The following is a 12,509-nucleotide window of genomic DNA, read 5'->3' on the forward strand; positions in this document are numbered from 1 at the left end:
TCTGCGATGGAAACTCAGCTAATGTTAGGTGGAAGCATGGAATCAATGTGTGTGGGTGTGTGTGTGCTTGAATATGTGGTTTGAAAGCTACAGCAGTTCTTGTAATCTCTAGCCTTGGAAGGTCACACATTATTTTGTCAGCAATCCATCACTTTGAGGTTGTTTTTTTTTATCAGTGTGTGGCTGTCAACAGCTATGAATGAACACGATATGTTTGTACAAAGGGTGAAGACAAAGTCACAAGTAAAACAAATTCTAAAGGGTTGGTATTGATGCATATCAACAGGCTAATGCATTTTTTTTTTGCTCAAGTTATTTCTGGCATTAATCGATCAAACACAAATGAACCTTTTCTTGTGAGGTTTTGTTCCCCTTTTCTCGTATGCTATCCATCATTTTTCCATCCCTCCATCATCTGCTGTTATTCATAGTCTCCCCACAGCATTGACTACCTCACAGATAGTTATTTGCATTTGTTTGCTGTAATTCAATTACAGGCCTTTGTCTATTAGCTTCTTTTACGAAAAAAAAAAAAAGACTACTCAGCAACCGATGTGAGATTGCGAGCGCAAAAACCTAATTTGAACACGTTTTTATAATCTGCGTTAGCAAACAGGTGAAATGCAAAGAAAATTGCACTTTAACAAATGCTTGTTTAGGTTTACATATTTGACAAACTGACGTATTGCTTCATTCACATAACTCCAACTGGTTTGATTAGGTTAAAGGGATCCAATTGTTCTGGTCTTAGTTTTACGTTTTTTATTTGGTTCACTGGAAGGCAAGATTAGGTCTGTAGTAAGATGGCAAATAGTGGCATCTAAATCCTGCACCATTGGTTGAGGTCACCAAGACAAATTCCTCGTGTGTATTCATACACTCTTGATCAATAAAGTTGATTCTGATTCTGATTTCTCATTTACTGTTCAGTCTAATGTCAAAATCCGTTCACTGTAATGTTCCTGGTCTTCTTGAAATAATGTCATATTATCCAAGGAACTGGATGATACGCAACTAAGCACTAAAACATTGGACTGAAATACTATTTCACCACAGACTTACGAAGTGGAAATAAGAAAGATTGACTGACTTAACAACAACATGATATGCAAATGCTGATGTGATGAAATCTCCAAAAAGGTGTTGGCCACATATAAAAGAATATTTAGTGTATTTGAAGGCTAAAAGTTAATATGACTGGCTCTAAAGATGTCTCGTACATTTTGTTATTCCGCTTCAGGACTTATCATCTAAAGTCCATTCATGTGATGCTTTCTTACGGTCAACGTTTTTTAGAGTAACTCAAAGTTGTTTTTTTGGGACCTAAAAGTTTAGAAAATTTGAGGTGACTAGCTGAGTAATCCTTTTAGCAATCTGTGAATGATAATCAACTTCCTGAACAGCGATGGGGTGTCGTTGTGAACTTACTTCTCAATATGTGCGCATAGAGATGAAATGTGTTAATTAGAACCCAGATGAGCTGCGAATATGCTTTGTGTTCAGAGGGAATTTAAAAAGCTGGAATTAACAAAGTAAAATGAATCATGTAGACACTTAAAATATAAAGCAAACACCAAAATGATCTGGGGTAGGTGTCTAATTTAGAACCCATTTTTTTTTTTTTTTTTTTTTTTTTTTTAAAGGATTTTTTTGGCTCTAGTGGCCTTTATATGACAGTTGCTTGACAGGAAAGGGGTCAGAGAGAGCAGGGAATGACATGCAGGAAAGGGTCCCAGGCCAGGAATTGAACCTGGACCCGCTGCAGGTGAGGAACTATAGCCTCTGTACATGGGGTGGGCGCTCTACCCACTGAGCTAAACACCGCCCTTAGAACCCATTCTTTATATTTCTTCACCAGATGCCAAATACTGTATTCCTAAAACTGGCACTGGTTGCTATGCCAACTCTTTAGGGAACCAAGGATCTAATTAATGACAATCCTTTCCTTTCTCTCTACACGTGCTTTATTAATGTTTCCCCTGTCAAAAGAACTAAAGCATGAATAAAAAATGATTGCGAATAAAAGTCGATGGAATATTATGCAGCAATCGATGCGGGACGTGAGCGAATAACTCCAACACTGGGATGTTGTGCAGCGGAGAGGTGATCTCAAGGTGACTTTGTAGCGCTGCTCAAAAGCAGACAGATGGTGTTTCTTCATCCAGAACAGAGCAGCAGGACCAGCGACAAGCACCAAATCTGCAAAATCTTCATCCACTAATGAGGCGGCTCCAGGTAAAAGCCACTATCTGTCACTGAGTGCTGTTATCATGACAAGGGGTGGATTTCCAACACATCCCAGATGGATACTAAGAAGAGAAGCAGCAGATATTCCATATATTCTGGGAAGGGTGAAGCAATTTTAGTCACAGTTCGCTTGGTTTCTCAAAGCCCCTGAGACTCCGATATTATTCAATGCATGGAGGACGGTGGAGAAACCAGGCAGCAGCAAGAGACTGTCATCTACAGTGCAGTGGAAAAATGTGCCGTACCATTAACATTTTGGTAGTTCTATTACATATTACAAGGATTTAATAACGTTCCTTTGTAAGATGATAAAAAATAATATTGTTTTGTCAGTTTATTAAAGTCATTAAAAACACAATAATAAGGCCCAGAAAGATATGAGGACAACTGTCTATTTTTTACTCATCCCATTAGAATTTTCATTTGGTGTAATTACATACGATTAGAACAGTGGTTGTCAACTGGTCAGGCTTTAGGTAACAACACCATTACTTCTTAATACTAATGTGTGGTTTTATTATTTATGGTAAAGTCACTTTAAACTACTTTTAAATATTCTAGCCATCTTTGGTTAAAATGTTGACACCAACTATTTATTAAGAAAAAAAAAATCTCCATTCATTTCAACCATGAATTTATCACTTTTGTATTTTTGGCCAATCAGTATGTAACTAAGTACGTCAAATAAGGGAAAGCAAATGAAACGGAAGTGATAACGGAACCCGGAAATCGCCTGAAACAGAATTTGGGAAAATTTGAAACACAAGATCTGAGGCTTGACTAATGTTCCACAGTGGTTGGGAATCAGCATCTTGTGTCAGTCATGAATGTTGGTGGAAGACTATGTAAGTCGTGCTCAAACCATCAGTAAGAACTTTTCAGATTGCTGCACATCAGATTGTTGAAATCCAAATTATCTCCAAATAAGTGACCCGTTGTGCTTTCTTTTGCATACCAGTTCCTCCTTTGCACCAATAACAGACACAGATGGACACACACTTGCCAGTGCCGTCTGTGTCTGTCACCTTATTCTCCTTGGTTGAATGAAGTAGCGCAAAATACACTTTGAATTAAACCTATATATAAAATACCAATATGTATTTCTATAAAGACTCCTTATCATTTAGAATTTGTTCTTAGCAATGTATTTAATGGCTGTGTTGTCTGACCAGTGCAATGTTTGATACAAAGACGGAACATAAGCGAGACTCTAAAGCAGTTAAACAAACCAGCATGTGGTTGCTGTGAGCCACATCACATCCTGGTGAAGGTCGGCTTTACATCAGTGTGGGCGGCATTCATTCACAGTGTGTGATCATTGCCTGTCTGCTCTCCCCGTCACCCAGCCTTGCAACTTGTACAAGAAAGGATCGCTTTATATCAACCAAAAAAGTCTTAAATGCGTTTTAAACTCTGAGCCGGGCGGATTCATTATTTGGGAAACAGCGCAGAGCAGATAGATTTTTGAGTGAAACACAAATCTTCCAAAACAGCATTAAATATTGTATTAAGCCAAGTCATAACACGACTTTATACAAACGCAATAGTTCAGCTCCGTTCCCCTTTGCTGCCATCCCTGTGTGTGTCACAGTCCATCACACAGGGACTACATCACCCAAAGCGACAGGACCAAAGGCTTTCAAATCTGATGAAGCTGCAGCAAAAAGCCTGGTGGTAACGCCACGATCCACCACGTTTGTTTTGAGGCACAACATTCCTTTAGAACGATCTTCAGTTTGTGGTTCAGTGTTCAGCCGGGACCATGTTTAAAGCTGACAATAGCAACCGTACTGTAAATATCTAATAAAATGAATGATGGAAATTTCTACCGGCAAAGGGATCTACCTGGTAGAGCTGGACGATATGGACCAAAAATCACATCTCGATATTTTTTCTCAAAATGGTGATATACAATATTAATATCAATATTTTTAATTGAATAAAGTCTTACCAGAAAGACAATAGTGTTACATTTGCTAATGCAAAATGCTACACTGTCACATTTATTAACAAACAATACGGAGTAGTGAGATCTCAGGTGGGCCGCAGATTTTAATGCGAGAAAACAAGTAATTTCAACATAATTGTGCCATAGTTTTCACTTCTATGTATACATAAAATACAAAATATGTGGTGAAAAAAAAAAAAAACAATATCCAAGCAAAGAGTGAAATATATCAGTCCCAGCAAGATATTTACTTTACATTTCCTTGATTTTATGAGCAATTTATATTTAATTAAGGAAATATTTAAGTAATAATTTGAGGAAAATTGAAGGATTTTGTAATAATTTTGAGTTTTTTACACTGTTTAACATTAAAAGGGCTTGGCGATATGGACCAAAACTCACATCTCAATATTTTTTCTGAAAATGGCGACATACGATATTAATATCAATATTTTCAGCTCAAGTGTTAAATTTGCTGACGCAAAATGCCACACAGGCTCATTTATTAACAAACCGCTGCACAAATTGTGCCACTTTTGTCCTTTTCCCCTATAAAGGACAGCACCTGTGAGTGAGTTCTGTAGTGTGGCTTGTTTAAGAGAAGGTCTGGGTTAGGATACGCTCAGAAATCCATCTGTGCTTTTCATGCTGCTCTGAGAAGTAGTGAAAGCAACTCCTAAAACTAGAATTTTAATACAAAATAAGCTATACAACATATGTTGTATCTCTGAAATATTGAAACATTGTAAAGGACACTGTTTGACTGTACTCTATCAATAATATTAAGTATTTGTATGATGTTTTTGTCTATATAATCTCACAGTACAAATCACAAGTTAAACAAATATAGATAGATCACCATAGAGGCGATATTGTCATTTTCTATATCACCAAAATAGAAAACTCAATATATCCTGAATCATGATATATTGCCTAGCCCAACTACCTGGACTGAAAACATGGTCCAGGTGCTACAAACTATTTTTGGGATGAAAGAAGATTGGCATGTTGCTCATTCCTCAGGTCACGGCTCATGTGCGCGTAGTAGCATGAATACCGAACACCGTGGAAACACATACATAAACAGACCCCAGGGAATATATGGATCAAGGAGATTCAACCCAACTATAAAGTTCAGGGTCATTTTGTTAGAAAAGTGGCTCTGGTTCTTCAGAATGAATCCAGATTAGATTAAAGATTGCCCTTTTTGTTCCAGGCTCCCATGAAGCTCTTCCTGATTTTTTCTAAGGTTGTCTCATCTTTTCCTAATTTATTGTAATTACAAATAAACGATACAAAAACAATGCAAAAATCACTAGTACATTAAATGTTTTAATCGCTTCAGAACTCAAAACTGTACGCTCAAATCTTGTCAAATTTCACGAGATCCAGTATGACTAACATTTCTTCGTGTAGATTTTGCACACTACTCGACATATTAGTGTTTAGCTCTTCCAAACACTTGCTGCACACATAGTGGCAATGCTCAAAATTCTCCCAAAACATGTGGTTAATATCCCAAACACAAACTGAAACTCAAGCTGACATTATCCTTCAATGGCTTAGCTACTGTTAACTGAGTTTTGACCCAACAAGGTCACGTGTGGTGAATAATGAATCTCAGGTGCCTTTAGCTCCACTTGGAAAGAGCACAACAAAGGTGAATGTTTGTCCTTGAGTATAGGTCCAGGTCTTTAGAGTATAGCTGTGAGGTCCTTTGACTCCCAAGAGGAACGCAGAAAGCATTTACCTTCTGAAGATGTCGGGGGGGGGGAACCACTGAGTGATTCCCAAGAGTTCTCTTGTTGCAACAATACCAGCTTCGGCAGCTTCTACTGCTCTTGCTTCACTTCTGTCTGAACTGACAGGAATTAATCTTGGGATGACCACTTACTATAATATTCGATTTGAAGAATGACATTTGCTCAAATTCAACCCCCCTGTGTCTTTAGTTTAAGTAATTGCAAATCCACTTGCAAAAAAACTCACCAATATGGGACTAATTAAGGATTACCTTATCTTATATTTCAATACTTAAAGTTTTGTTTGCATTTTTCTAAATCTCTGCCCACATAAAATAACTCCACAGCCTACAAAGTGGCCGAGGCTTAAAAGAGAAAGCACTTTACAGATCGGTTCGTAAGGCAGTCGAGTACTAAAGCATCAGGAAAACCACAGCTGAACAACATGTTTGATTCAGTTTATGGGAATACCCATTTGTCTTTTATTTCCATTTTCTTTAATAGTTGTTCCTAATTTGATGATTACTAACTCTGAATGTCACCAAATCGTACCATCAATGCTCAAATCTCACAAGAATGAACTCAAACGTGCAGAATCAAGAGATTTTGTTCTATATGCTGTCTGACATGTAGGACCTCGAACTGTGAGTGATCATGGAATACTACGGACAGAAAAAAAAACCCAATTCACGTTCCTAAATAGAAAAAAATATCAAAACGTTAAAATGGCATTCTGGCCCATCGTTTTCCACTCTTTTTATTTAAAATCTGACACCCACATGACATGGGTATTCTTCACATTCATGATTTAGCACAGCATCACACATTCACACACTATATATTTAAAGGAAAATGGTTGACTGAATGTGTGACAAATGGACAAATATATCCAAGCCCGTCCATAGTCCTGTTCAAAATCTTGCGTATGTGTAACAGTTTGTCTAGTGATCATGTTATCCTGTGACTGAAAATATATGCACAACTTCATCTGAAGTGTTCTTTAGTGTGATTCACCAGTTGGCGGTAAATAAAGATTTCCATGGTGTTTATTCTGTAAAACCAGTGTCACGCACAGACAATGTAAAGCCCTCGTGAAGTTTAATAGCCAGTAAAGTCATGTGAACAGAGAAAGATAAGAACGGAAATGGGTATATGTCGAAATGGAATTGGTGAAAATTTTAAACAGAAAATTGTAGGCCAGAGACAAGTCTGTGTTTAACACTATACTCTAGGGATGTAACGATTAATCGTAAGGCAGTTAAAAATTGATTCAGTGGTATCATGGTTGATATCGATTTTCTGAAAATTGAATCGCAGTGCTTTAAAACAGCAGAGGGCGCTATCCAGAAGCGTAGGTGGCGGGCGGAATCTGCTACTACTTTCTTTCTGGCCGCCTTATACTCTTAAACATGATCATAAATGATTCCTTACCCATTTAGCACCGAAAGAACATCTGTAATATTATGTGAATATCTGTAAAAGTCACGTTTTTCTATTAGCTCTGTCTGCTAGCATAGCATCTCTTCTTCACTGCACAAATTAGCTGCATGCCAACTGACCACTGGGTTACCAGCGCCCTCTGCTGGTCCAAACAAATACCTGACGTAAATACAGTGCAGACTGGTTTTTTTTTTTTTTAAAGCCCAATTGTTAAGGCACAAAATACATTTTCAGTTGCACTTTAAAAAAAAGGACTATTATGCAGTTTTGCATTGTTTACTATAGAACCAGAATTTTAATTAAAAGGCTTCTTCATTTGTATTATTCCTTTATTTCATTCAAGATTTATTTTTAGTTAAATTGCATTGTTCTGAATAGTTTATCAAGGGATTCTTTTGACAATGAAAAATAAAAGGAAAATAGTACAGTATTTTCTAGTTTTTTTCCCAAAAAAAAAATAAATCGTGAGAGAATCGTATCGTGAACCCAGTATCGTGAATCGAATCGTATCGGGAGTTGAGTGAATTGTTACATCTCTACTATACACTATTTAACCACATGTTTAATGGGAAAATGTAGTGTAAATGCATGAACTTCTCCCAAAACATGTGGGTGAGGGTATATTCGGTCACACTTTATTTGAAGTTTTATACATAAGGCTGACATTGTAATTAGCATTGAGGTGTCATGAAGGTGTCGTTCGCTAAATTATGACATCTTTGGAGCAATGTTGGCATTTTTTGGGTTAGTTGGAGGGATCTATTGGGGTTAGGATAACGAACAACACTTCATGACACCTTATTCATGCTAATGACGGCGTAATGTCAGCCTTATGTATAAAACATCAAGTAAAGTGTTACCATTTATTGCTTGTTGTTTATCTATTTCTATTTCAGGGGGTTCATTTCGTGATAATCCCTACATCAACTAGAGACACTTGGCTATCGTAAGAGCAACCATGAGATGAAATACCCACCATGAAAGAGGTACAACCAGATACCCATACCTGAAGCATTGGAAACTGCCAAACAAAGGTACACAACTGAACCAGGAAGGGGAGCAATAGCAGAGCAGACCCACCAAGGCTGGAAACTGAACAGTACTGGAAAGGCATATGGGAGAAGGAGGCAGCACACAACAGTGATGCACAGAGGCTGGTGGCTCTGAGAGAAGACCACAGCAACCTCCCTGAACAGAATCCAGTCACCGTCACAGTGGCAGACATCCAAGAAAGAGTCTCAGGTATGGAAAAACTAGACAGCACCAGGTCAGGGACATGATAGCCTACTGGCTAAAGAAACTCATGGCACTGTATGCCCCTACATGGGATGTACCACCAAAACATAACTGAAGTGGTGCATATCAGGAAATCATACCAATGGTTAGACAGAGCTGGACTGAAGGACAGCACAGAGGCACTCATCATGGCTGCACAGGAGCAGGCCTTGATCACCAGAGCAATAGAGGCCCAGATCTACCACACCAGACAAGACCCCAGGTGGAGACTGTGCAAAGAGGCCCCTGAGACAATCCAGCACATAACAGCAGGGAAAGCATACATGGAGCGCCATAACCAAGTAGCTGGCATAGTGTACAGAAACATCTGTGTAGCGTATGGGCTGGAAACCCCAAGGTCAAAGTGGGAAACACCTCCAAAGGCGGTAGAAAATAACCGAGCTAAGATCCTGTGGGACTTCCAGATACAGACGGACAGAATGGTAATGGCGAACCAACTGGGCAGTGACCCCCAAACTGGAAGAGTGGCTACAGCAGATCCCAGGAAATACATCAGACATCTCGGTCCAGAAGCCTCTGGTAGAGGACCCGAGCTTGAAGGAAAAAGAGACTGCCCGCGGTGGGTGAGAAAGAGTTTTTGTATATTTGAGTCCAGTGGTGTAACCATTATATATAATTTTATTCTTGAATTAACTTGAAGTGAAACACTTTAGACTTCTTTTTCTGAATTAATGACTGATGTCTTTCTTTCTTTCTTTCTTTCTTTCTTCCCAGTAAAAGCCATTAATGGCCAAAACACATAATTTCACTACCTGGTGCAAAATGCACACATGCCCTTGAATGGGATCCATCACCCCCACCCACACCTCCTATGCCCTCTGTAACATATGGCGATTTGCTCTCTTAACCAACCGAGGGGCAAATTGGCTTGAGCCACGCGGGTGACACACCTCGGAGGACCTCGGCCTCCTTAAGTGATTTACTGAGCTAAGCCTGAGCGCCTTTGCTGGGAGCTGCAGCCTGTCCACACTTAACACATCAGCTTTAGCAGCTCTGAGCATTTTCCTGCTTAATGTGCCAACCAGGCCACACACACACACACACACACACACACACGCACACACACACACACACACACACACACACACAGAGAGAGAGAGACAGAGAATTAGTGACACTACCTCCACATGTTATAAATCCACTTAGCTCCAGGTAATCAAAGCTCAGAGTCTATTGAGTTGAGCATAAGTCTACACCAGGACAGGTCAGCCCCACACGTTATCCACACTGGTCACTTAGTTTAATCAATAATATCGATCGACTGATGGTAACTGGATCAGTTTGAGTATTGCACACTCCTCACCCTCATTGACCCATTCATAATTTTGTCTATTCACTTACACGACTCATTCACCTTCTGCACACCCTCAGACAGACAGGAAACTGGCTTTAACTCTGCATCAGTCAACAAATCAGTTTAATTATTCCCTTCATCTGAATAAAAGTATTTTTCATGTGCACAGATTGTGGGTCGTGGGGACATTTTAGGGGGATCGTTTGTCTGTGCATGCAAAACAAAATGATGTGCAATTTTTACCCCACACTTTTACCAGTAGAAAGGGGGGGAAAAATCAATAATTCATGATTAAGTAATCAAAAAAATACATTTAACATTTTTGTTGTTGAAAAAATTGAATACGTGAATTCAAACTGTTTTGAATCAATTTAAAAACAAAAGCCTTTTTTATCTGAAATTGAAACAACATAATTGATTTAATAATTGGAAATCAAGTAGATTTGTGTGGCTTTGATGCCTTTGATCATGTTCTAATTCTTGAATGAGTTCCACTTGGCTCTGATGGACATTTGTAGCGACCTCATTGTTAATCCTTTCATTGATTCCTATGCGATGGGGAAACCATCACCTAAAGCAAAATACAACGAAATACAGTTCACTGCCATATGTAAGTTAAAAAGAACAGGTATTAAATGGAATTCTTGTGCACATCCCTGAGTCAGATTTTTAAAAAAAATTACAAACAACAAATCAGCCATGACAGTAGAAGGAGCCAAACAAGGAAAAAACAGAAGTAAACTAAATAAATAAATATAACCTGAGTTGAATGTTCATATTGCACATAGGAGAGAGTGAGGTGAATTGTCCAACATGGGATATTAATTTTTCAGTTTCTCAATGGGTGGGGTGCTGAGGTATTTGCCCTCTTTATTTAATATTTAAATACGGAATGAATAAGTGTTAGTGTGACTACATGAATTGAAATACATTTACTTTACTCAAGATTAAGATTTTAGGATCATTTTTTAAGATCATCCCAGTGTGGAAGTGAACGGATATGTGATGGGTATTTAGGGAATAAATGATTGTGTAAGATTTATTATTTGATAATATAGAATAAGGTTAAGGTAGCATGTATACATTCTTACTAATACCAATACACCTGAAACTAAAACCAATGGGAACGTCGATCTAAAGCATCAGGAAAGTTTAGAACTAGTTGAGGAATTTCACAAATCAAATATGATAATAGTTGTAAAAGTGAGATTGATGGAGCACCTAGCACCAGTCCCCGCTCACCTCCTGTTCTTGCTCTTCTTGTCCCTCCGGTTCATCACCACGGGCACACAGCTGGACAGCTCGGTCCAGTCTGCGTGCAGCCCGCAGCTCCAGCCTGTGGAGAACCGGGAGAAGAGCCACGACTCGGCCTTCCCGGGCCGGTGGCAGGTGCACTTCCTCTGGCCGGACATGCAGTCGCACGGCTGCTCCAGCTGGATGTTTTTCACCAAGTGGCGACCGAAGGTGGTGCCGCCGGTTTTCTGGATGTGCAGGAACACCATCACGTCCTCCCCGCGGATGTTGAAGTCGACATGGCGGTCCAAGTCCCGCTCCGTGAAGTTGAAGCGGGACACAGTCTTGGACGTGAGGTCCTCGTCCGCCTCCTCCGTGTAAACTAAGTCAAACCCGGAGGCGTAGCGCTGGAAGAGGCCGCCGTCCTCCGCCCGGAACGAGCAGGTGTTCCGCTCCGCGGGGCACACGTACTGGTACCCGACCATAAGGAAGAGCACCGCCGCGACGGGGATGAAGATGAGTCTGTTGAACTTTTCCTCCATGGCGCTCAGCTGTCAATCACTCCGCGGGTACGTGAGGGCATAACTTGGAGGTCCGAGGTCTCATCCTGCAGCTGGAGTCCCGGAGCAGACCCAGCTGCTCCAACATTAGGCTGTCCGAGCGCGGTCACTGCTTCTCCCGCACTAACATGTCCGAATGTCCGTCGAGCTTTTTCCTCACACCTAACCCGATGAGGAGCATCCGTGCCCGGCTGTTCTGCCAACTGCTGCGCTCCCTGGCAGCCTGAAGTCTGCGAGACAAGCCAACCGTGTTTACCAGGGCCGCTTCCGGTTTACACCTTCAAAGTAAAACTTTGCAGCACCAGGGCGTCAGTAGCGAATTATTTCCTGGAGAAAACAGCAAATAGTTCATGCTAGAAAAGAAGTCATTTATTATGTTTTTTTTTATTTATTTTTTTACCTATGATAATTACAAGTCTTTCATTAGTAAAATGTCGGGTGTAATAAACACGTGCCGGAGTGAAGTTAGGAAAGATGGTAACACTTGTAGTTTTATACATGAGGCTGTCATTATTTCATTAGCATGAATAAGGTGTCATGAAGGCTGTCATTACGTGCTTTTTGCTAAATTATGACACCTTTAGAGCTATGTTGGCATTTTTTGGGTTGGGGTTAGGTCGAGGGAGCTAATGGGGATAGGGTTAGGATAACGAACAACACAATGACAGCCTTCATGACACCTTATTCATGCTAATGACAGGTGTGATGTCACAATAATGACAGTGTAATGTCAGCCTTATGTATAAAAG

General features: G+C 39.9%; 1 protein-coding gene across 1 annotated transcript in view; it reads right to left on the reverse strand.

The window, feature by feature from the left end:
* The window catches only part of LOC114476488 (heparan-sulfate 6-O-sulfotransferase 3-B-like), a 28,775-nt gene extending 16,802 nt beyond the window's left edge, over window positions 1–11,973 (reverse strand). Inside the window, exon 1 of the mRNA XM_028468062.1 lies at window positions 11,210–11,973. Coding sequence (XP_028323863.1) covers window positions 11,210–11,742 — 533 coding nt within the window. The 5' untranslated portion in view covers window positions 11,743–11,973. The remainder of the gene's footprint in view (window positions 1–11,209) is intronic.
* Window positions 11,974–12,509: the final 536 nt, after the last annotated feature.

Source organism: Gouania willdenowi, chromosome 2 (assembly GCF_900634775.1).
Source record: "Gouania willdenowi chromosome 2, fGouWil2.1, whole genome shotgun sequence".
Taxonomy (NCBI): domain Eukaryota; kingdom Metazoa; phylum Chordata; class Actinopteri; order Blenniiformes; family Gobiesocidae; genus Gouania; species Gouania willdenowi.